This window comes from Lonchura striata, chromosome Z (assembly GCF_046129695.1).
Source record: "Lonchura striata isolate bLonStr1 chromosome Z, bLonStr1.mat, whole genome shotgun sequence".
NCBI classification, from domain to species: Eukaryota; Metazoa; Chordata; class Aves; order Passeriformes; family Estrildidae; genus Lonchura; species Lonchura striata.
This window is the reverse complement of record NC_134642.1, coordinates 22,100,377-22,125,082: the sequence shown is the minus strand read 5'-3', so window position 1 is coordinate 22,125,082 and position 24,706 is coordinate 22,100,377. Positions and strand designations below refer to the sequence as shown.

At 34.7% G+C, this 24,706-nt stretch overlaps 1 protein-coding gene across 1 annotated transcript in view; it reads right to left on the bottom strand.

Moving 5' to 3' along the window:
- The window catches only part of CNTLN (centlein), a 188,462-nt gene that overhangs the window by 83,887 nt on the left and 79,869 nt on the right, over positions 1-24,706 (bottom strand). Inside the window, 5 exon segments of the mRNA XM_077790387.1 lie at positions 4,686-4,811; positions 7,537-7,658; positions 12,725-12,850; positions 19,074-19,134; positions 19,136-19,242. Of these exon segments, the coding sequence (XP_077646513.1) occupies positions 4,686-4,811; positions 7,537-7,658; positions 12,725-12,850; positions 19,074-19,134; positions 19,136-19,242 (542 nt within the window).

The following is a 24,706-nucleotide window of genomic DNA, read 5'->3' as shown; positions in this document are numbered from 1 at the left end:
TGCAGCATAACCTTTAGTTTGCAAAAGGATGGTAGAAACCCATGCCTAAAATTTTATCTATCTTTAATTTCTTTCACTGAAGCACAAAATCCATCTTATTTATATAAGTGTTTAACAAAAATATAAATGTTACACTGTGTGAATTGTGTTTATTATACAAATTTGAAGGTTTCCATTCTTTTAAAATAAGACCATCAGAACAGCCTCATAAACACTATTTGTACCTGTCATTAGTTCAAAACAGATACAACCTCAAGAGCCAAGACTGGAGTACCACTGCCATCAACATAACACAGAAAAGAGGGTACATCACCCATCATAGGAATATCAAGAGAATTTTGTTCTTGTATCAGTCCTTTTAACCTTTATAAACCTCATATGACAATACACTAAAGTCTCTTGCCTACACACTGCTGTTAGTATGGAGCTGATTTCCATAATGCAAAGTAAGGATAAAAACAAATTACTTATTTTATTTCTCCTACTGAAGCATTTGAGATTATGGAAAATTTTGATGATTACATGTTTACATGCACCTTACTGTGTTTGGAAAAAGGCAAATACAACAATAATTCTTAGAAAATGCATTCTGAATTCCTTAGAAATTATAAAAATATTCCAACGCATTAGGATAGGTTAAACTTTTGAACATATTTTCATATTCTGCCTCATACAACAAAAGAAAACTAAGTAGTTTAACACAAAAATCATGCTGGGTCACAATAAAGGTCTGCTAAGCACCACATTTGACTTTCTAGAATTACAAAACAGGATACTTTAGGAAAGAGTTGAAAAGAAAAAGCAAGAATACATAAACAATGTTTAATAACGTTTGTTGTAAAGTATTATTTGTACTCTCTGAAACAAGTGTTTCTATGTTTTTTCAAAATTCAGTTCTTGAAGTTCCATATGGTATTATCAAAGCTGAGATACATGGAATAATAAAAATTTATAATGTCCCTTCCAAAGTCAGAACTATGCAAAGGCAAGTGGAAAATTAGCAGTGTATGTTGAATTATGTTTGCCAGAATGTACCAAGCACTGCTACCTTTACCAGAAATCCCAGAACTTCACAGAACGTACTATAGAGAAACTTATTTTCATTACTCACTCCTTATTCTCTTAAAATAGCAATCTGACATGTTATCAGCAATCAGTGTGCTTTGGTATTACTGACTGTAGGTTCACAGGCTTCATCTATGAACATTCTGTACAGTTTAATATGACACACACTTAGTACTTTGCTTTCATACGTGCATGCATATCTGTAAGACTAATAAATCAGACATTTCCATCTGAATGCTGAAGATCTTTTGTCTAGGCCAAACAGAGGAATAAGAAAAACACAGTTCTTCTGCAGGCAGCACGCTTACCACACGTACAACTAATCATTTCTAAACCAAATAATCTACAGAAATCATTCTGATCCAACAGCAAGGCAAGCAATAGCTCTGTGCAAGCAACAATACAAAGGGAAGCTAACACAGACTCCTTAACTTTCTCCACCATCTCGCTGCAATTTTTGCCCCTGACAACACCCAAATTTTATCATTAATGCAACTTTAATTCTGCATTTATCTGCTTCTGTATTATGAAAAAAATGTTTAGCTGTGTGACTCATGTTTTTAATATGACACAATTCCATCATATATGAGCGGGCACCAAAGTACAAGACATGTCTGATTAAATATGAAGGAACAAAGGAAAAACACAAACACATCTGATATAAAAAAACACATTAAGTCCTCAAATTTGTCTGTAAGCTAGGATGCAGGAAATTACAAGATCTGGTGGACACAGGTAAGGAATGTTCTAGAGACAAGCTTAACAATTAAAAAACATCAATCTCATTATCTTTGACAGAACCCTCTCACTGGAAAACAGTTGATAGAGTGACTGGTAAAAATGTAAGTGGAAGCTTGCCAGAAAAAAAATTACTTATCTTTAAAAAAAAGAATGAAATATGTAAAATTGTGAAGATTCCACTAGTTTATATTCCATAACAGTTTATATTCAGTCATCTATACGTTTCCAAAATCTGTGTCTAAAGGCCAAAGGGACAGGGTATTCCTATGCTCCAGCTAAATAGCTTTTGACACGGAAAAGCCAAAATAATTTAAATTAGCCAGCTTGCAATCAGGAAACAAAACAACTGGATGTGCAGTGAAGCAGTTCTGTGGAGTGGGACCTGTGAGTCCTTCAGGTCAACAAGTTGCCCATGAGCCAGCAGTGTGTCCTGAAGGTGCATTAGGAAGAGCATTACCAGAAGGCTGAGAAAGGTGATCCTGCCTCTCTGCTCAGCCTTGGTGAGGCCACGTCTGTATTGCTGTTTCCAGTTCTGAGTTCCTCTGGAAGGGAGTCATGAAGCCTCTGGTGTGGGTCCAGGGGAGAGCTAAAACCATAACAAATGTATGTGCATATTAAAGACATTTTACCTCACTGCTCTATCCCTCAGAAGATGGGAGAGAAAGTCTTTCTTACAATTAAATATATAAACAAGCAATAACAAATAATCCTCTTTTCGAGACATTCACTCTTTGGTTTAGCCAGAGAGAAATTTTACCTATTCAAAGTTAAAACTTGTACCAAAATAAAATCCCTACACTCTTCTTTAAGAAATGGTACATTGTTTTTGGTTTATGTATGATCTACATCAACTTAAGATAATCAGTATGTACTAGCCAGTTAAGTGCATTCACAAAGCTATGGGCTAACCTGATTTTCTTAACACTGCCTGTAATATTACACATGTAAGCAACTGGTCCAGCTCCACAAATCATGTCCTTTATCCATAGAACTTAAAAAACAATAGAAGCAATATAAAGAAGCTCTAGCCATATATCTAAAAAGTACAATAAATTTAGTATTGACTTTCTTAAGAAAATGAGCTAAAATCCTGAAATGGTGACTTCCTTCAACAAATTAAAGATTGTCACTATTAGAGAAAGACAGATATAAACCCTGCAATTATGCATTAATCTCTTTCTTATTTCAACAGGAAGTGATACTACCCTAAGGAACAGACGGCACCTAAATCCACACAAGGAGTTCACCTTAATGAACACAATGCTACACTGCCTTCTTACTAAATCCTTGGACAGCTATGAACCCATTTTGTCTTACAAATCCTGTATCTTGAAGAGCACAACTGTTTGCTCATGACACATCACCACAGTCTAGTCAAGGTCAATGATCTGCAACATACAAGAAATAAGGGTGTTCCCATAAAGGTGACTGCACAGGAACTCTAGAAAAGCAGTCCAACTGTACCAACCTTCAGCATGTGCACAATATATAAGCAATCTCTCTTGCATGGCTCTGTATGAAAAAAGAGGCTTATATAATTGCTCTTGAGTTACTATTGTCTGTGGTGAATGCGTTCACTAGTGATGGAAGGGGAATTACATGTATGCACTTACATACCTGGCAAGAAAGTGTTCTTTCCTACATAAAAATAAAAAATGAAAACCCACAAAATAATTTCATGTGATAATTTGTTGTTATATCTTCAAAACAGCAAAAAGAGGTGACAATGAAGTGACAAGAACAGGCACACAATTTTAAGTGGCAGATATAAGAATACCCCATGTAATACAGGTACTGGCAACATTGCCTATAATGCACTAATTGAGATTATGGTCAACACAAGGACTTACATAGAACAAAACAATTTGATGCTGTTGAAATTCTGTAAAAGCAGCCTTCATGGTATTGCCACAAAATGGGCTTATATTGTGATCCATTGGGAAAACACTTTTTTTTTAATGCTGACAAAAAGTCTGAATAAAACTTTTTCTGATGTCTTGATTCTTAAATTAAAACAAAAAATCATAGTCACTTACAGAAAGTGTTAAATCACAGCAAAGGGCTAATTATACCATACTAACTTCCTTTTGTCTAGTATAAAAGGACATTTTTTTACTTTGCCTGGCTGAGCGTAATAGCCTATGAATTATGAGATCAAAGCAGCAAACTGTATGTTTTCTAAAGTAAGAGTTTCCTTCACCAAGTTTTACACTTACTACAGCTGAAAGAGCTGTGTGAAGGGATCAGCACTAAACCCAAAGGACAGGCTATGCACAGCAAGAAAGAGAGCAACTCCCTCGTGCTTTTTGCAGGTCACTACCAAGGACCATGTTAGCAGATCCACACCAGACCCTTAACAGGCAGCTCTGCTGCTACCAGTAATTAGCTTGGACAGCTCTGGCTCCAGGAGTAGCAGCAAGGCTACACCATAATGAGCTCAGCTGGGATTAGCAGGACAGGGCAGGGAACCAAGAGAGCTGAGGCATTCTGCATTGCGTATGTATCACAGAGATCAAACAAGGATGGCTGGCTAGGTTATCCCCTCACCACCTCATTCCAAAAATGAAGCACGGCAGTGTGTAAAATACAGGCTAATGAAGAGCGACACCTCCAACAGATGAGAGCCACATTAATTAACACAATCCCTAGATCATGGAATACAGTTTCTGTTAGTGCTAGCAAACTTGTAACTTGTCACTGATTTAAGGGGGAGAGCGAAGGAAGGAAAAAAAAAAGAGTTGATGTTTTCCTTTCCTGCTTCTGGTAGATGTTTTTATAATGGAATTTTGCAAAGAATTCCTCTTGTATGGCCTGTAAAGCACTTTAGAATAAAACCAGTATGTTTCTTTACTTAAACACCATTTAAGAAACAAACTCACTTCTCAATCAGCAGCTATTTGTGCCCCCTTTTGAAAAAAGCCAGTTCATTCCACATCACATCAGGATCTTCTTGACAAAGCTGACAGAAGCCTGTATGCTGGTATCTGCTTTTACTATTTTCAAGGCTGTTTATGAGTTAAAAAAATGTTGCTTGTTTTCAAATATTTAAATGTTTTAGGAGAACCATAAAAAAAGCATCCCTGCTTTCAGAAAATACAAATTTTCAAGTACAGCATCCATTGAATCTGAATTTTGTATGAAGTATATGTTCTGAGGCATGAAATCTTAACTGTGGTAATAAAGAGAAGTTCAATTACATAGTTTCAGACAGATATTGTGCCAGTATGACACCATGCCTCCCAGGTGACGCAGCAGAATAGTGTCACCCACATTCTGACAATATTACTTTAAATACTGCTATGAGAAAGAAGAAGTTAAAATCATCACATAATCTCTTGAAAATTAAGGGAGAGTCATCAGCTCCCCTAATACCCCAGCAAGCCAATCTGGAAGTTGCAAGTAATGCTAAATCACACTTTTGTTCTACAATTTGATAAAGGAATTAACTATCTATGGATGAGAGTATGTATTAAGAAAAAGCAGATTGTCTTCAGAAGCACAGAAAAATAAAATTAAAATTAATTAAAATTATTTTTTTCTGGCATTAAAATATTTTTAGGTATTTTAATGATGCCAAAGATAAAAATAGTATTAAAAAATCCTTTATTAAATCAATTTAAAACTCTGCAATCCAAATTCCTACTGGGCATAGAAATAAACTCTCAGACAATGTGGTAACCTCTTAAGGCCCCCATCATCTTTGCAGTCACGTACATCAGTGCAAGTTGTATGTACACTGACAGGTGGATTAGGTCCCATCAGCTGCCATCTCAACAACAGATACTAATCTATGAAGAATATGGAGAATGGGGTCCTCCATCACTTACAAAGGATCAGAAATGCCACATAAGCACCTGATACTGAGCTCTTAATGCACAATTTACATTACAGCAGCACTATACAGCTTTTTGTGATACCAAAATAACAGAGTCTTATTGTTAAAGACTGCTTTTATTTGTGTCAGTCTACTTTCCTCTGTTTAAGCATATTAAAAATGAAAACCAGAAGTCCTTCAGTGTTGCTTCATACAAATCTAATCTGATAACAAAGACTATTGAAACCCTGTTTTTTCAGCTCATCTTAAATAGAGATGAAAAAAATGGATGACTAAGTGAAGACTGAGCATTATATTCTCCCCAATATCTACTTTTCCCAAATACATTAATTATAACACAAGCTCGTCTCATTTACTTTAAACAGAAGTAACCTTTGTCTCTCTTTCCCATTTCTTTTTAATTTTTTTAACTATCAGAACCAGAACACCCAGTGCTTCACTGTATATCAAGTTTAAGATTTTAATGTCTTTATCTAGTTCACTTTTTTTTATCTCTTAGCCTTGGACTCTCAGTGGATATGAAAGCCTGTCTAGGTATAGACACAGAATTAAATAATTTCATTGAATTTAGTAACTATCATCCTTAAAAGTCACTTCCAGATTGCACTAAATTTAAAACAGTGAACTAGAAGGAAAAAAATCCTTACAAAACCTTTTCATTATAATTTACCCCAATATATTTGCCATTGTGCTTAGGTATTTAAAAAAATGCTTCCCTGCTACCACCGATGCCCATAGCAATTTTATACTTCACCATTGTTTCCACCCACATCTTTTTTTTGCCTTTTTTAAAGAGAAACCACTCCTACTAAATGGTAGTATTTCAAAGCAATGCAAATCTACTAAGATAGGCCATAGCATTATTCATATATAAGGAACAGTTTATCATTCACAGTAGGATGTTTTATGTCACCCCAGACTCTGAATAGCTACGAGTTTTGCAGCACTTTCTGTGACTCTCCTTATCTTTGGAGGGAGTTGAAAAGTTAGTGTCTATATTAGTCAGTATTGTTCTGACTGCAAAAATAATTTAGTAAGACACACAAGTGTTTACTGAGCTGTTAGGTGCATGCTAAAGCCCTGCTAAAGCCACAAGGAAATTACTTTCTTGAAACAGGTCCTGAAAAACACAGTGCTTGATAACTGAACTGATAAGAAATGTTTTCATACCTTGAATTGCATCTGTTTACCAAAAATTCTGTCTGCTAAGGACTTAAAAAAAGAATTTCTGCATAAAATTTTCACTGTTCCGTATAGAGCCTAAGGGAGAATGATATACAGAATGTTCATTATGCAAATTTTATGTGGTAAAGTCTTTCCTCTTTCCATTAATGAAGATATATTACTGCATTTTTTCGTAAAATTATCAGAAATCATTTGTTTTTAAATAATTTAACAGATGAAAACACCGTGCTTTCATGCACATATTATTTTCTCTATAAGGAAGGAGATTTTAGCCTCAGTTAATATATGAATCAATAAATGTTAGAGGATATTGTTTCTATATTTTAATGAATAAAACTATCTTTAAAAACTATTTGAAAAATAATGAGCAACTGCTGTGTTACAGAAAATTAAAAATATATAGTCAACAAAATAAATGAGTGAGGAATTAGACAAATGCAAGTAAGCAGTCCTAGCTGACCTTTCTCCAGTACTCAGGCTATCAATGAGAGCCTAAATAAAATAAGTCAGCTCAATATATTTCCTCTTGGTTTCAACTACAATTTTTCTCACATGGGGTAAACTGTGTATTCTGCTGTAACAAAGGATAGTCTTGATCACCACATAGTAGCTTCTTCCTTCAAATCACATTCTCTTTTGAATACCTATGAAATACTTCTGTTCACATTTCTTCTGTAAGGAAAATGTTTTTAATGAGCTATGTAACTTACCTGCTATTGCCCTCTTCCCACTGCTGTAATTGCTCTTTTAGTGCTCTGTAGTTGGTCTGTAACATCTGCAGCCTTTCTTCATGTTTTTCATAGCCTGCTCTTAGCTCTTAAGATTCTCGAGACTGTATGAAACCAGAAAAACAAAATCAGAGTTGGACAAAATGTAAAAGAGTGTTACACAGATCACATGAAACAAAGGATCTCTTTTAGCAACTACTATGAGACTCAGAAATCTAAACAGAAAGACCAGCACTCGCAGTCCTTGAGGTCAAAGTTTTCTTACTACTACTTTGGAAAATTCTGATGATTCAGCAATTCATTTAACTATTATTTTCAGGCTGCTGAAAGTTTTAAAAATTTACAACCAAAATGCCAGCTTTTATCTAGTGAAAGCATAAGCCTAATACATTTTAAAACACATAGGCTGAAAAAGGATTGTTGGCATTGTTTTTTCATTCAAACTACTTTTTTTCCCAATGGAAAACTGATCTATGTACTTTCAAGGGAAATACTGGACATATGAAAAAAACTTACATTTAAATGGCTTCAGGATTTCCTCACAAAGTAAGCTGTTTCTGTAAATATATATACACCTGCAACACCCAGACTTTTTCCTCTAGTAATGCAGCAAACAAGAAATAAACACAATTTTTACAATAACTTTTATATAATCAAAATCATACAAAAAATATACATAGCAAAAAGTAAAATACACCTTGATTTATATTACAGGATAGCATCATGTAAGCTTAAAAACAGACTTTCCTAAATGACAATACAGTCCTCTTGGGAAAAAAACAAACAAACAAACAAACAACAAAAAAAAAAAAAACAAAAAACAAACAAACAAAAAAAACACAAAAACAAAAACAAAAACAAAAACAAAAACAAAAACAAAAAACCCACAAAAAAACAAACAAAAAAAACACCCAAAAAACCCCAAAAAAACCCACAAAAAAACCACCAAAACAACACTAAGAAGAAGAATTTCACACTATGAAGCTAGTCAAACTCTGGCATACACTAGTAAAGAATTCACCAGCACAGAATTCATTATGTTGTAGCAAAATTTACCATCAGAGCTTCATTTTCAGTTCAATGGGAGCTCTGCTTGTAGAGCAACTACAGAACAAAATAAATCAGAATACCTTATTTGCAAGTATTTACTCTGCTTATATGTAAGGAGGACTTTTCAGCATTAGTCAATAAATTAGATAGATGAATAGTCAGAGCTGCAAACAATAAAAATTGAATCCCACTATAAAAACATGGCAAGGGTTTCCAGAGTACTCACAACTATGAAGCACCTATAATAAAATTGGCTTATCAAATGTACCCAGCTTTTGTGGTGCACAGAGTTGACAGATACCAGCTAAAGTTTCAAACAGTACTATATACAAAATTCCAGAACTTTTCTGGAAGTGATTCAGGAAACAAAAGGAGAAGATTTAGGAACACAATCAAGTCCAAAGTGGACTAAATACTACCTTACCACGAAATATTTTCCCAAAGTGCTTGTGGTAGGATTTTTCCCTGAAACAACCTCTAAACCAAATACATTTATAAATTTTGAACTGTTAAAAAAGTACTTTTGACTAGTTTTATGTGACTCATCTAAATACCACAATGATATTAAAAACAACCACATAAACAGCAATATAAATCTTAGACTAAGAACATAGAGACCATTACCAAGCTTTGCAAGAGGAAATTTTCACAAGAATACAATTATAGATGTTGTGTTTTCAAAAGAAGTTCATGAAACAACTGTTCTGAGATTTTTTGATATTGCTAGCAAAAACTGGTCAAGTCTGGCAGGGTACTACAAAACAATGTCTTTAATATAAATCCTCAGAAGCTTATTAGTGTCAATGCCCTTTCAGAGATGCAACCAACTGTAGAATTTGGCCTTTCCTATTTATGAATCTGGATTTTTCATTATTGCTTACCTGTTCTATTATCCATTCTGTTACAGTTACTGCCTTCCCTTATCACTTGCTCTGCTCCTGCAGAAATAGAAGTTAGACAATTAACTGCCCTAATCACTCTCTCTATTGAATTAAGCACTTCAGGACTTAAAATATTCACTGAAATTTCCATAATCTGTTAGATTCATCTCTGTCTGAATTATGTTACATTTCATAACTAAACCATCTTGTACACAGTTTTGTATATATTCACAGACATGGGACAGAATAACCATCTCTAGCAATGCTGGACCTCCAGATTATTCTCCAGCTGCCCCCTGTCATCTATAGTACTTCCCATGCAACAGTAACACAAAGTTCAATCTGCAGGAGGAAAAACCCCACTGCCTATGTCTTTTTTTTTATTTTGGAAGGCTGCTCAGACAAGTCAAAAGATTCTAATCACTAATTCAAATTTTAATTGAAATTGACCTTCTATTACAGTAAAAAGGAAATTTTAAAAACTACACTGAATCAATTATTTGACTGTGCTTAGGCTTACAAGAACTGAGGCCCCTAATAGTCACAAAAATAGTTTTTTTCCACAAACAGTTATGTGGAAAATGCAATATTAATCTCTTTTCATTTGTACACTATATATGGACTACATATGAAATATGAGGTCAATGTGAGTGTGGTGTTGCTCACACAAACAAGTATTAAGGTGGCTCTAAAGACTGGTGTGCATATTCTAGTTTTATTTACCTTCAAAACATTTAGAACCTAAAACAGATGAGAAAACTCAAAGGGAAGAGCTCCTCTTGGTTTTGAGACCTTTCCAGTTAAAGCCAGGATTATCTCCTCTAGGCTACTCCAGCGATCACAGCTCTAGAAGCAATACAGGAGAAGATCAGTGTATTCTTAGTTTGTATCAAATACCTACTTCTCAACAACCAAACTCTTACCCACTTCTTAAAGACCCACAGTAGATTGAAGTACTTATGCTTTGGACCAATCTAAGTAGCAGCTTGATAATTTGTTCTTTTAAAGCAAAAAAAACCCTCTTACTTATTTTGATGTTCTCTTCCATAATCAAGGGTGCAATCAGGTGTGCTCTGTTACTTTTTAGGATGCCCAGAAACAAAGCTAATGCTGTGTAAGACTCTGAATTTAAATTATTAGCACATTTATACTAGCAATGAAGATACTAAGAGCCAACTTTTCTTACTGAGAAATGAGTCAGCTGAGAGAACTGGAAAAACCTGTGAATGGGACCTTGACATTTTCTGCTCGTTTGCAATACTGAGTGGTCCTGAAAACCCCAAAAATAGAGCTGTTCCTTTTATATTATTATTGTTAGCAATTTTTCAAAAGGACTAATGTATAAAGGCACCATTTCATGTTCCAGACATGCATTATTAGTGTGTGTATTGACAGAGCAACCATTTCTCTGAGCAAGAAAATTTCAAGCAATCATACAGACAACACTGGGTTTAAAGAGGCAATAATGCAAGGACTAGTTTTGAAAATGTGGGTCAAATCCATTTTTCGTTGCTAGAAACAATGCCCAAGAGAAGGCTAGCATTAAGAAATCATAGAATAGCAACAGAAATGTTCTGACATTAACTTTATGACAGCTTAGTTCACTGTCATGTCAGCAGTAGCCTCATCAAAATATGAATGTAGTGCCCCAACAGTGTTTATTATGATGACCTGGGCCTCTACAGCTTCTTTTCAACCCATTAAAGTATTCTGCAAAAGAAGCCAAGTAGATTTGCACGAGAACAAGCAAGAAGTTAATGTGTTCACTTTCAAGGGGATATTTAGCTCTTAAAGACATCATGGATGTCTGTGATAGAGATCCCATGCCTATAATATCATAAAGCTGTACAGATTTTTAAATTATACTTTAAGATTAAATAGAAGATAAGTAAAGGCAGTATGGTGAATGGTACAAATTATTATATGAGGTTATGCAGAGAGTTCTCTTCTGCATCTGCTTTCCTTCACTCCTCTTTCCAAAAGAAATGTGTAGCTCTCTATCATTTAAGGCAATAGCCATAGACTGCAGCGTGTTTTGCTTCCAAGAGCAGAACAGCTGCAGCTCACAGTTCCAAAATAATCTGTAGCACCAGCGTCAGGTAGGCCAAGTAAGAGTAATGAACAGGAAGCCTCCCAAAGGCCAGTTCTCAGGTTTAGCTGGTGGGACATGCCTTAGAGTACTCAACAGAGAGAAAAAACAAAACAAAATTAATTTTCTGTCTCCCAGGAACAAGACAACCTGGAAGACTGAATTTGAAATCTAAATAATCTCTCCTGTTCATGTACTCCCCATGTGTTATGACAATGCTTTAAACTCTCCCAAGTATACAGATCGATGAACTGCAGCCTTTTGCTGAAATATACATCCTACTTACAGTTTTTCTAAAATTAACTTATCATTATGGTTGGTAGAGCTTCCAAATTTTTTCACTTACATAACTTTTATTATAGGATGTTCAATACAACCAATTCTCCTTTAGGTACACATACTTGAAAATATATTTCAAATTCCATAACTGAACAATTATAAGCAACACAAAAAAGAGAAGGAGGAGAGGGAGGAAAGGGAGGAGAGGGAAGAGGATGAATTTTAAGTGTTTAAAAAAAAATTACTCAGGGTTTGCATTTTGTATTCAGAGATGCAATTTTAAACCAATAGTTTGTTTAAAAGTTCCTGTATCTCTGTAGAAAAATACCAAAGTAGCAAACACAGCTACAAAAATCTGTGAAACAAGGACAAAATGAGCAACTGTAAAACAAGCTCAACTAAGATTTTCTACAAAGGGGTGGAGCGAGGGGGATTGTTATTATTTTTTTAAACAGCAACTCTTAGACCAGCACCTAACTGAGACATAACTTACACAATTTCCAGGGGTCAATCTTTTTTAAGTTATTTCAGCATTTTAAAGTATGGCTTTATTGTACAGGAAAGAAGTCTTTGTACGTTCAGTGCTTCTTTCTGATTTACTTCATATGAGCACATCCATTTCTCAGAATATATATATGTACTCACACACAAACTTTGAAAATGTATTTAACAAGTATGTGTTATTGATGATAGCGCAATTAAGCTTCCACAGGACTGTAAGACTACTCACACTGTAAAGCAAAAAGAAAAAATTTGTTGTAAAACAAATGGAGAGTGTATTTTTAATTTTTAAAATGTCTGTTTTGGTATATCTTTATCTATGCAAGCTTATAGCTAGCAGGCTTTTTATTTATTTTTATTTAATGTTCACCTTTAGCTGTAGTGTCTTCTCTAAGTTTTCAATCTTCCTTTCAGCTATTTTAAGCTTCTTTAGTTCCTCTGACTCTCTAAAAGAGCTCTTTGGGGACAGAGACCTTGAACGTTTCACAGGTGGTTCCTGGAGAATAAAAGAAGGACATGGTTGAACTAGTTGGAACACCGGATTATGAAAGACATGCAGAATTAAAGAAGAAGTAATTTTGAATACTAATAATGAATTATAAAAAAAAAAAATCTGCATGGAATACCAGAGAAATAACAAGCAGAATTACCACAGCGCTACCACTAAAGGTTTCTCTGTGACTCGTTAATGAGAATATTCATTTACATTTACATTGTTTCTTTCAGAATAATGATGTCCCATTAGGGAAGACTAAAGGGTTATAGACTCAGAAATGCAAGAAACCTCATTACAAAGGAGGGGATAGAGGCTGGTCTAATTGCTCTATAAGGGTCCAAGGTTACACTTGATAGGACAACCAGAAACAAGAGGGAAAGGATTTTTTTCCCTTTGAAATAGTTTAACACACTGTGAAGTTGAAGGAACAATATGCTTGAGGAATATAAATACAACAGACAGTAGATCTTATACCATAATGACCATATGGTCATTAACTATAATGTGACTAACTAGAGACAAGAATATGTGTTTATATTATGTACAGCTTCATACAGCAATCTGGAGAAAGAGTATGTGAAAGTAACACTTAAACTGGGCAGCTTTCTTGTTCACTCTATGTCATATGTCCTTATGGCAGAGAAAGAAAGGCCTCATAAAATTAGACTTTCAGATTTTTGGAATAACTTTGGTTAAGATAAGTGAAATACTAACACACACTAAATGCCAATCAGGCAAAATACTGTTGTGGCAACACATGAAGTCAAACAGAAACTTAAGGTAAATTGTGATTATTCTTGTTGCCATATGCTTTATGCCACTTGCTCTGGGAAAACACTGATATACAATAAAATGAATTAGGGATGAATTCTTCTTCAATACTGTAGATGTCAATATTTTCACTAGTCCATTAAATTAATTTAATCTTGAAGCGTATCTTAATTAGCAACTGACATTTTTCTCCTTGACCACTACCTTCCAGTATGAAATATTTTTAAGACATCATATACCACATTTTCATTTTAAATAGTACAGGTTGCTAAAAAGAAGAAAAAAAAAATCTATCATGAAATATCAGAGAACAGTAGCATTTCATATTTATATTTATGAATTTATAATGTGGTTTTGTCATTTGATTTCAGGATTCTTCTGCTTATGACACATACCTGAAAGAGACGTAAGAAAGCCCAACAAACAACCAAGCAAAATTTTTTAGGAAAAGTGTTACACCCTCACAAAAAAAACCCCAACCAAAACAAAAACTAATTCAAACAAAATAAACAAAACAAAACAACTCCAACAACCCAAAACTAAAAAACAACACAACCCACAAAACAAAACAACCAAAAACAAACAAACAAACAAAAAAATAAAAGAAAAAAACCCAAAAAAACCCACCAAGAATAAACCAAAACAAACACCATAATGCCCCCTCAAAAAAAAAAACCCAAAAAAACAACAACCGCAAAACCAAACCAGAACTAACATCTGTAAAGAGTTTTAGGACATTTAAAATCCAAATACCAAAAAATATAATCATCTTCAAAGTCCCAGATTTTGTGAATAAAATTAAGAGCTTTAAAAAAAAAAGGCAAACAAAACCCAACCCTCCTATCTTCTACATTCCTTGATCATTATACACAGTCAATGACTGTACTATGCATTATTATTTTAAGAACTGTTTTCTAGGTAAATTTTATGCTTGTATAGAGAAAATCTGGAATATACACAGTTTCTTTGAAATGAGAAATAGAAGGTCAAAGAATTCTGCTTACTGCCAAAGTGAAGGACAACAAAGGAGTGGCTCAACCAGCATCAGACTCTTAAGAATTAATAGGTAGAGAAAAACTGAGAAGGAACAGAGAAAAGAGAAAAAAAAAATACAGAAAAGGGTAAAATACACTGTCTTACTAGTCTAGTCAACAGCTGATCAGATACAATTAGTACATAATAATTTTATGTATATATATATGTGTGTGTGTAGATATATATATTATACACACATATAGAGTTTATATTTAGCTACCTGGGAATGTGCTAGAGCCAAGGTATGTGAAAAAAAGAGAAAACCTTTAACTATTTATGGATACAGAAATTATTACCTATTACCTGTGACAATGGATGGGATTGGTGATATGTATAAAGAGCATTCTATTACTTTTTCCTTTTTTCGTGATCAGACTCGGGGTCTGTGGAGAAAGGGTGCTGGATCTGGGCTTTACAGTTGCACAAAGGTAGTTTGAACTCAATCTTTGCTAAGGAGGTAAAGAGTTCTATCAAGTCAAAGGAGACTGTGTTGTAAAATACCCTGTAATTGGATTGCCTGGGGCTGCTGCAAAACTCAGTTTGAAAGATGGCATCAGTAAAAATCTTCTCACAAGTGCAAACTTTACCACTGTTGCTGCCATCAAATATAAACACTAAATTTTTAATTCAGTCCTCAAATTCTACAAAAAATTCTGACATATGTCTATTAAATATATGCAGAAATATATATAATGTTTCAAAATGTAATGTTTCAAAAATTTTCAACATGTTTAGGAGAAAAAAGCCCCTCCAATTTTATCAATGAAGATTGTTAATCCAAGTCAGTAAAGGAATCCAAATCAGAATATTTTTCACTGAATTTTCCTTAAACATTTTTCCCAAAGACTAAATCAAATAGCAGAAAAACCAGAAATAAACAGTTTCTAATATATGATAGATATGAAACTTTGAGACAGAAGATTTAGCATAAAGAAATAGCAGGTAAGTCGATGGGACACACATTTACTGACAATGAAGGCACACAAGCAGAAAAAGAAAATATGCCTATTTCTAAACAACCTTCTATTACCTGTCTGCACAATGAAAGACCCCATGGGACGAAACTGCAAATAGCCATGTTCTTGAATTCAACAGGTTTTGTGTTGAATAAAGTGTCAAAACAAGCCAAATAAAACAAACAGACAAAAAAAACCCCATTACAACCAACGAAAGGGGAAAAAAAAAAAAAAAAAAAAAAACAACCCACCAATTAAAAAAACCCCTAAACCCAAACCAAAGTAGGGAAGTCAGAACTCCTCTTGAAATGTCTTAGGAGCACTTTGTCTGTACAGGCTTGATATCAATGACTGCCAAGATACAGGTCTGATGACAGTGGGTAAGAATCTTAGTGATTTTATCAATTGAAGAAACAGAAACATTGTTGAGGCTGAACCCAAGACTGACCAGATAGAGGTGGGGGTTTTTAGAAAGAAAAATGGTAAATTCTTGATTCGCTATGTTTCAACAGGAACTTTACTAGTACTGCAAGTTAATACATCTTTCAGTATCTTGACATTACAGACCTAGGAGAATGATACAGATTGTACAGGAATAAAAGGCAATTCTAATTCCCATGCACCATACCATGGGAAAGCTTAGCTAAAAACCCTATTGAATTAGCCAGCAGACATATGAATGTCAGTTTAATCAGCTAACAAAAATCATGTATTCCTCACAAAGTTTAAGCTCCAAAAAGAGCTCTAGGAAGGTCAAGCCACTGACTCCTTCATAGACTTCATGATTTCATAGACAACAGCACTCAGCTACACCACTTTTCACATAGACAGAACTATGCTTGTTACAATTGCCTCTAAATACACACTTCACAGTATCATGAAACAGGACATCACAACAACATTTAACAAAGCTTTTAAACACCTCTCAAAGAGTAAGTTGTTTCTATTACTCAGTACAACTGTAGGCAAGGGATGTGGAATTCTGCAATTCACAAAGAAACCAACACAAGGCTATAGATGTATCTATGCTGTTGCATATATAAACACAGCCAAAAGCATGCAGTTATGTGGCCATACATCTCAATTTATTGCACTAGTGCCAAGTTTCTTTTTGTAGCAGGCTCTTCTTTTCAACACCTTTCCAATAATTACTTCTTTCAAAGCCTTTGAAACCTTTTTTTGGAGCAGTAAGTCATCAAAGCACTGTCATTCTAATCAGAAGTGATTCCATGCTTATTTGTTCTTTGTATCCTGGGAATGTACATAAGGGGGAATGAAGGGCAGCACAACAGTCTTTGTAAAGTCAAAAGGATCATCTTTTTAAAACAAACATTGAATATCCCACATATTCTTCCTGTCAAATCATGTGCTAATGACTTCTGACAGTAATGATTTTGTCACAAAAGGCTGAAAAACAAGGGAATGAGAAGATATTCATTGAAAAGGAAAAAGAGTAAAGTACTACCATAGCAATACTACCTTCTCCATTTTAGAAAATCTGGAGTTTTTCCACAGTTTCACTGACTGTGTTGCCTACATAAAGGAGCTCGTCAGTTGAGTTCTCGAAAGTTTATTAATAGAGATTTTTGTGTACTTGTGAAAAAGTGGACAAAACAGCCTTGACCATTCAAAGAGCATGACTCAGACCTATGTATCAAAACAGGAAGAAATTTTCTACAATAGGCTTTAAAACTTGTATTTAGTTTTACTTAAGGCAGTGTAATAGCTTCATTTTGACACAGTTCATGATGAACACAGCAGTCTAATTTACTTTCCCCTGAGGAAACAGAAAAAGACACTGTCGGGGGCTAACCTTGGCAAAGGGTCAAACACCCACTCAACTGCTCTCCCACTTTCCTTCCCCACTAGGATAGGAGAAAACAGGATGATAAAGCTTGTGAGTTTACCACTCAGCATCATGGGCTGGCTCAACTTAAAAAAATATATTTAAGTTGTTGCCCCTTAGAATATATTTACATTGTAAGAAATAAAGAAAAAAAACTTAATCAACACCATCTTCCCTATCCAAAAGAAGCTCCCAGCTTCCCAGGCATAATTTCATTCCATCACTCCTGACTCTTTTACCACCTGCTGAGCCATTCAGGTAGAAGGTTTACAATCAATGCTTAACAGCTCCCATTGGGCCAGTCTTTCTTCTCACACTTTTCTCCATCTCCAGCATAGGGCCTCTTCACAGGCTGGAGTCCTCCAGGATAAACCTATTTCAGAGCAGGTCTTCCACAGACCACAGCTCATGTAAGAGAGGAACCTGTTCCAGCATCGACTCCCCGCCACAGGCTGTGGCTTCCAAAAGCAAATATCCACTTGCTCTGGGCTCCTTCACAAGCTATATTATTGACATCTGCTCCACAGTGATCCTCTCCCTGGGCTGCAGAGAAATACCTGTTTCCAGCACATGAAGCAACTCCTCTCTCTCCTCCTTCCTGACCTTTACGTTTGCCAGGCTGCTTCTTACCTTCTGTTTCTTAACTCTATACTACCTGTTTTTTCTTAAGCACATTTTCACAGAAATTCCCACCCCATGCTCCTGAAGAAATATTCTAAAGTGTGTCTTTTCCCAAAACTAACATACAGTATACATCATTAAGAATGAACAAGCTATATATTTTTCAAAGAAAATATTCTGAGATACCATATTTGAATAAATTAGACGATTTCTCAGGAAGCAGACATGATGATCCACCATCGTATATTATTTATGCCATTTAGAATCACATTCACCTTTGCAACCTTGTTAACAGTTTCCCATAATCTACATGATCACAGTTAGTCTGACAACTATCCAGATAGATGAAGAGTCTGAACACAATGAAAATCACCATGATTTCAGTTAAATTAATAGATCCATTTAAATAATGGAATTATTTATAGATGTCACTCATTTACTACAGCTCATAGTTGTTATTGTTATTTAATGCCTAAATTAAACAGTGAGACTCCATGAAAGAGGAAATTCAGCACTATACAAAGCTGCATGTATAAACTTCAAAGGACACTGATGTCGTTCTTCCTAGAAAAAAATATTATATTCCACTCTAAAAGTCAAGAATTTGGGAAAAAATATTTTCCATTTAAAAAAACATAATAATAACCATTTATATTTCTCTCACTTTCCTTACAGTGAAAGATGGTCATTCTAATAAACACCACAAAATATCTAATAAATATTAATTTTAGCAAATCTACAAAGAATTTATCCTGCAAATAGTTCATTTAATTAAGAATCCCTTATTCAGTATTTAATAAGGTAAAACCTTCTACTCCCAACAGCTATTTTAACAAGTCTTTGGCAGATAACACAAGAACTATTCAAACAAGCTTCCAGAATTATAAGCAGCGTCAACAGATATTAAAATTATTATCTGGACCCTTGAGCAAAAACGTTTGGCTTCACCAGCCTGACTTACACACAAATACACCAGACAATAAAACTACTTTACCTCATGCTTTCTTCAAGTCCTTATATTGTTGCTTTCCAGAGTATCTGTAGTGTACAAATTATGCTAGGTTAAGATCCACTTTCTTCAATTTTTTGTGCAAAAGCTCCAGTTCAGATTCTTGCACTGTAATATAGCACTCCAGCTCCCTTAAAGAAGGCTGTTGAAATACCTAGGAAATGACAGTACAGGTATATTACACTGGTAACAAAAAATCACATACGTAACACACCATTTACATAAAACCGCCTAGAGAAACATATTAACAATATTACAGAAACATGTAAAAGCTGCAAATAATTCTGCTGTCATAAATGACTTATGAATCCATAATCAAAACCAGACCCCAAAATATTAAGGAAACATTTTTACACCACCACCATATTTTCTAAATCTAAATTTACATTCTTAACAATGGTTGTTTTATACAGGTATTTCTTCTGCAATAACTTATTCTACTTATTAGACGGTATTTTGTATGTCATATCCTATTAAATTCCTGACAAAATATTGCACTTTCTGGACTTGTTTCTGGTGAAACTTCAAGTTGTAAGTATCACTAACAAAAAAACCTTAACTGCTTATTCTGTAACCAAACTTATTGTTAGTTAAGAACTGCTTCAGAAAAGCACTTTTTTACTGTAAATCTACAACTTGTAGCCATTACATCCTTACACAGAACAAATGTTGTGGTTAAACTGCAGAGTTACAGAAAAAAAGAGATTGTAGGTCACAGTGTTACTCAAGGTTGGTTCTTTATTTTGTTAAACCATTGAATTCCAGGACCTTTCCTAGCTATAAATCCATGTGCAGCACTTCCTTGGCACAATACAAGGCTGCTGCACACTGATCAACTTACCTGTTCAGAGAGGACACATTTCACTGGTAGCAGCACTCTTAGTTATATCCCTGATATACAGAAGCAGACTCATGTATGCATGACCAAGAGTGGTCAAATTACCATGGCTTGACAACTGACTTCTTGTCAGTTGAATTTTCATTACCTGGTGTGATCACACCCCACTCTGTAACAATCACGGGGCAAAGCTTTGTTTGCTTAGTGTAAGCAGCAGCAATATGCCTGCTGAGTCACCTTATGGAAATCACAAGTGAAATGCTTTAGCTCAAACTTTCTCCTCAGTGCGATAAGGCTGGGGACAGACATTCATCTTCTAACAGCTGTGCCAGACAAAGATGATATCATTATCATTTCCACACGGTCAATGCATCCAGGTAGCTGGAGGAGGAATGATGTAAACAGCCTTCCTAACTGATTGCATAACTTAAAGGGCTGGTTAGTTTAAAAGTCAATGGAAGTGGCTTGAGCTGACCTTGGACTGCATTGATGAGGGGAAACTCATGAAACTCTATTGCCAGTGGTGTTTGATAGCAATGAGCAGCTGGCAAGCAGTAGTGTCTTCAACCAACAAACTTGACCCAGAAGACATGTTCTTAAGACTAACTGTAAGTTTTATTTTATCCCTTATTAACAAGATCCTGACAACATCACTTGCTTGCAATTGTTTGTGCATATTAAGACAAATACTCATTTCAAGAGAGAAAATAAAAAATGGTACAATTATCACATGGCACTATGATCTCAAATGTACATTTCCCACTTAAAAAAGTCAGGTATACCGATAAAAATTAGAAAAAGCAGTGTAAAAAAAAAAGTAAGTAAATAAATCTCCAAATTCATGCCAATCAAGAAGCGAAGTGGTCTAAAGTTGATTCAAACCAATTAAGCATACACCTTAGTAAGCTTACTATTTGTCAGAAACAAACGAATGGATATAGCCATTTTATTTATGCAGAATATGCTTTTCATAAAGCCTAAGATAAACTCACTATTTCAACAAATTACAAATTAAAGATATTGGGTATTTGTTTTAGAAAAAACACAACTCTTCACACAGTAACTGTTAGAAATTTGTCAGACAGTAAAAGTTGCCCATGCTTTTGCTGACTGTTCCTTAAATACATTCTGTTCCTCATTTTGCATAGTTTAGGCCATATGTAGTTGCAAACAGATGTCATTACCACCTATGATCAGTAAAATGCCTATTTATAACCATTAGCTCATTAAAACACAAGAGTTAAAAAAAGAAAAACAAGAAAATGAGGAATAGAAAAAGCATGTAATCAAAATAATGCTTTAAAGAAAACTGGACTTCATGTTTGTTTGAACAAAACCTGAGTTATATAAAAATTTTAAAAAAAATCCAATAAAACCTAGAAGATATAAATGGTGTCAGCAGAAAAAGGAAATGTAGTTATACTCAGGTTCTGGAATTGATTTTATTATATACTTGAACTTTACTCTTTCTTTTTTACAAAAGAGAAATACACCTACAGCTTGACACACACATCTTACTGATTTCTCAGATACTTGTAAAAAAAAGAGCTCCATGTGAAACACAAGCTTTAGAACTATGCTGTTAACTAAAAAAAGAACCAACAACTTCAATCTGTTACAATTTAAATTCACATAACTGTTACTTTAAGAAGTCTACACCTATTAAGTGCTCATAGAATTATTTAACTTTAAAAGGACATTTAATATCCTCGAGTCCAACTCTTGCTGCTGACTTTTAAGCCATAAGAATTACAGAAATTCCACTAATTATTAATTTCTTATTGCATTATTACTTTTTATTTTCTTGTTTAAAAAAACAAAATACTGAGTACTTTAAAACATACCTCAATTTAAGTTGACTCCCTTAGTCAGAGACTACATTAAACCTGCTCCTCTATGTCATGCAGGTTCTGCTATTGACTTCAATAGGACCAATATATGAACAGTATTATTCTTCATTTGCCTTGATGTTATTTTCCTACTCTTTTCTTCTTCCAAAAGAGATTTGTAGAAACTGCCATGCTGTGATACTTATTAAATAAAATACTGTAAAGTATTTTTATGGTAAATGTATGGTAAATTTATTTATTTATTTTCTAATAAAATGGTCTTATTACAGTCTCTGCCCACATGGCTATACCGACACATTTCTTGGAAAACTAAATCCAACAAATCAAGTCTTGGATCTTAAATAACACCTACAAAATGCCTGTGCTTTTACCTTAAAATATTCAGTAGATTGCTGTTACCAAAACATACTTACCGATAGAATTTAGGTCTACAATATCCTCAAAACCTGCTCAATTTTTTAACCATACCTGTGAAATTTTTTCAGTTTCAGAAATTCTAAGAACCCAGATGTAACTGATGATATCAATTTAAAAACAAAAATTTTACTTATCAATGGTCTCCAGCTCAAATAGCATTTGGTATAATTTTCTGCTAAACTTAACGTATCTTTAAATAATTGAGTAATATTATTTTCATTTTCCTAGCCTAAAGACATTGTTTATTCAAAAATAAGAAAATGTTGAACATTAATTTTTTTAGACAAGAAAGTAGACCTTCCCAAGACAGAAAGCTGGGTGAAATTTCTCTCTCTGTTGTTTTGTTTTGGATTTATGTCAATTTAATTTACTACTTCCAGACTTCTGTGGTCCAAGTATCTTTGGATAAGAGCAAAAAAAAATAATTAAAGATTATTAAACCCAAATTATTTAGTGAAAAGATTTGGTTACTGTAAGAACAACCAACTTCTTCTGTATAAACACATTACTCTATCAGCAAACCAGAGTTATAAGATCAATGCATGAAGAAAGAGCAGCATTTTTCCAAGGCATATAGTGACAGCACAAGGGACAATGACTTCAAACTGACAGAGGGGAGATTTGAATCCGATATGATGATGAAATTCTTTACTGTGAGGGTGATGAGGCACTGAACAGGTTGCCCAGAGAACCTATGGATGGCCCAACCCCGAGCAGTGTTCAAGGCCAGGTTGAATGGGGCTTTAAGCAACCTGTTCTAGTGGGAGGTGTCCCTGCCCATGGCCACGCTGAGGTGAAACAAGATGATCTTTAGGTTCCCTGCAAGACAGGCCACTCTACGATTCTATGGAATGCAATTCCATCAGATCCTCAAAGAGAGATGTGACCTCTTCTTGGCTTTTCACTTTTTACATCTAAACTCTAATTTGTAAAACTAAGAATTACGTGAAGAATTATAAATACTAAGGCCAAAATGGCAAATAATTTGAGCTACAATGGAACAACAACTTTAAAATCCTAACACTATCAGGGAAAAAAAAAAAAAGCAGAATAGTCAGTTTCAAAACTACATAAATCAGTCAATATCCAAGATCTGTATGAAGGATGGAGTCCAGTTTCACAGTAAAGATCAGAAATTTGCAATCCAGAAAATTGCAGTCTGAGAGGCAGCACCAGGTTCTTCTGCTGCTTTAGAATTATCATTGTAGATTTTTCATATTATGAACTGAAATAGTAACTCACAGAGTAATTCAACAGAAAGATCCACGAAGTTCACTTCCTAAAGTCTATTCTGAATCCTGTGTCTAAAAATAAAATTTTTATGAGACAATCATTTCAGCATATACATAATGGTGACCCTCCTCACAGTCTTTCCATCTACATGCTGAGTGCAGCAATTAAAAAGCTTTCTCTTAGGTTTAAGCATCTTAGAGTCCAACTGTATTACCAGGCCTAGCTTAACAGAGCAATGGTTTCCTCTTTCACACAGCAAAATCAGTTTACATCACGTGCTATTTTACGAAAGATCATTTGTCTACTGAAACTCACCTCAGAGGCAAAATATATATACTAAATAAATGTCAGAACTTGTATTTGTTTTAAACAACAAATATGAGCAAGAAAATATTTATTTCTATAAAGCAGATGTCTCACTACTCTTACATGTCTTTTCACATTAAGACTATGCTGATTGTTTTCTGGATGCATTAATCAAGCTGAAGCACAAGCACCATCTTTGTAAGGAACCTGTAGTATATAGGTATATCCACAGTATATCCACAGCCTTACAAAAGGGAATCAATTACCATTGCTGTCACCTATTAAAAGTAGTACAAACAATATGAAAAAATACAGTTATGCTCCATTATACTTCTATTCTGCATGACTTTTCTACACTGGCAAAAGAGAGCAGGTACCAAAGGAATGGATAACTAAGAGCTTCAGGACTAATTGCACAGCCTAACATGTAATGTCCTTATGCCTTCTGGTGCTCAGCTTTCTCAGCACAAAGCTGTGCTAAGATCAATTGCACCATACCAACACTGTGAGCTAGAAGAGGAAAGAGCCTGGGTAGTCCTTCTGTGACTTAGATGCAAGCTCAACTCCACTTCAAACTGGTCAGAAGGCACACTATGGTTTAGCAAAAGCTAAAGTCTCAGCAACAGAGCAGAGTTCAGACATACAGCTCAGACCAGAAAACAGGTGTACAAGATTACCAGAATATCTGATTTAGGAAAACAGTAATTTTGACCTATGTCGCTCAACTGGACTATGACCCATACCTAAAAGTTTTCTTCAGTCAAAACTCTTGGAATCTAATGTCATATGCCAAGCAAAGCCATAATGAATGAAATGATCAGGAGTTTCCTGTTACTCTGTTACCGAGTTAGACATCTACCAAGCTGAGTCACAGGCAGTGCTCACTACAGCATCTTTTGCAAACTCATTTCTGCAGCTTGGGCATCCCACTGTCACAGCCTCATGTCTATTTATGGCAAATACATCTAAGATGG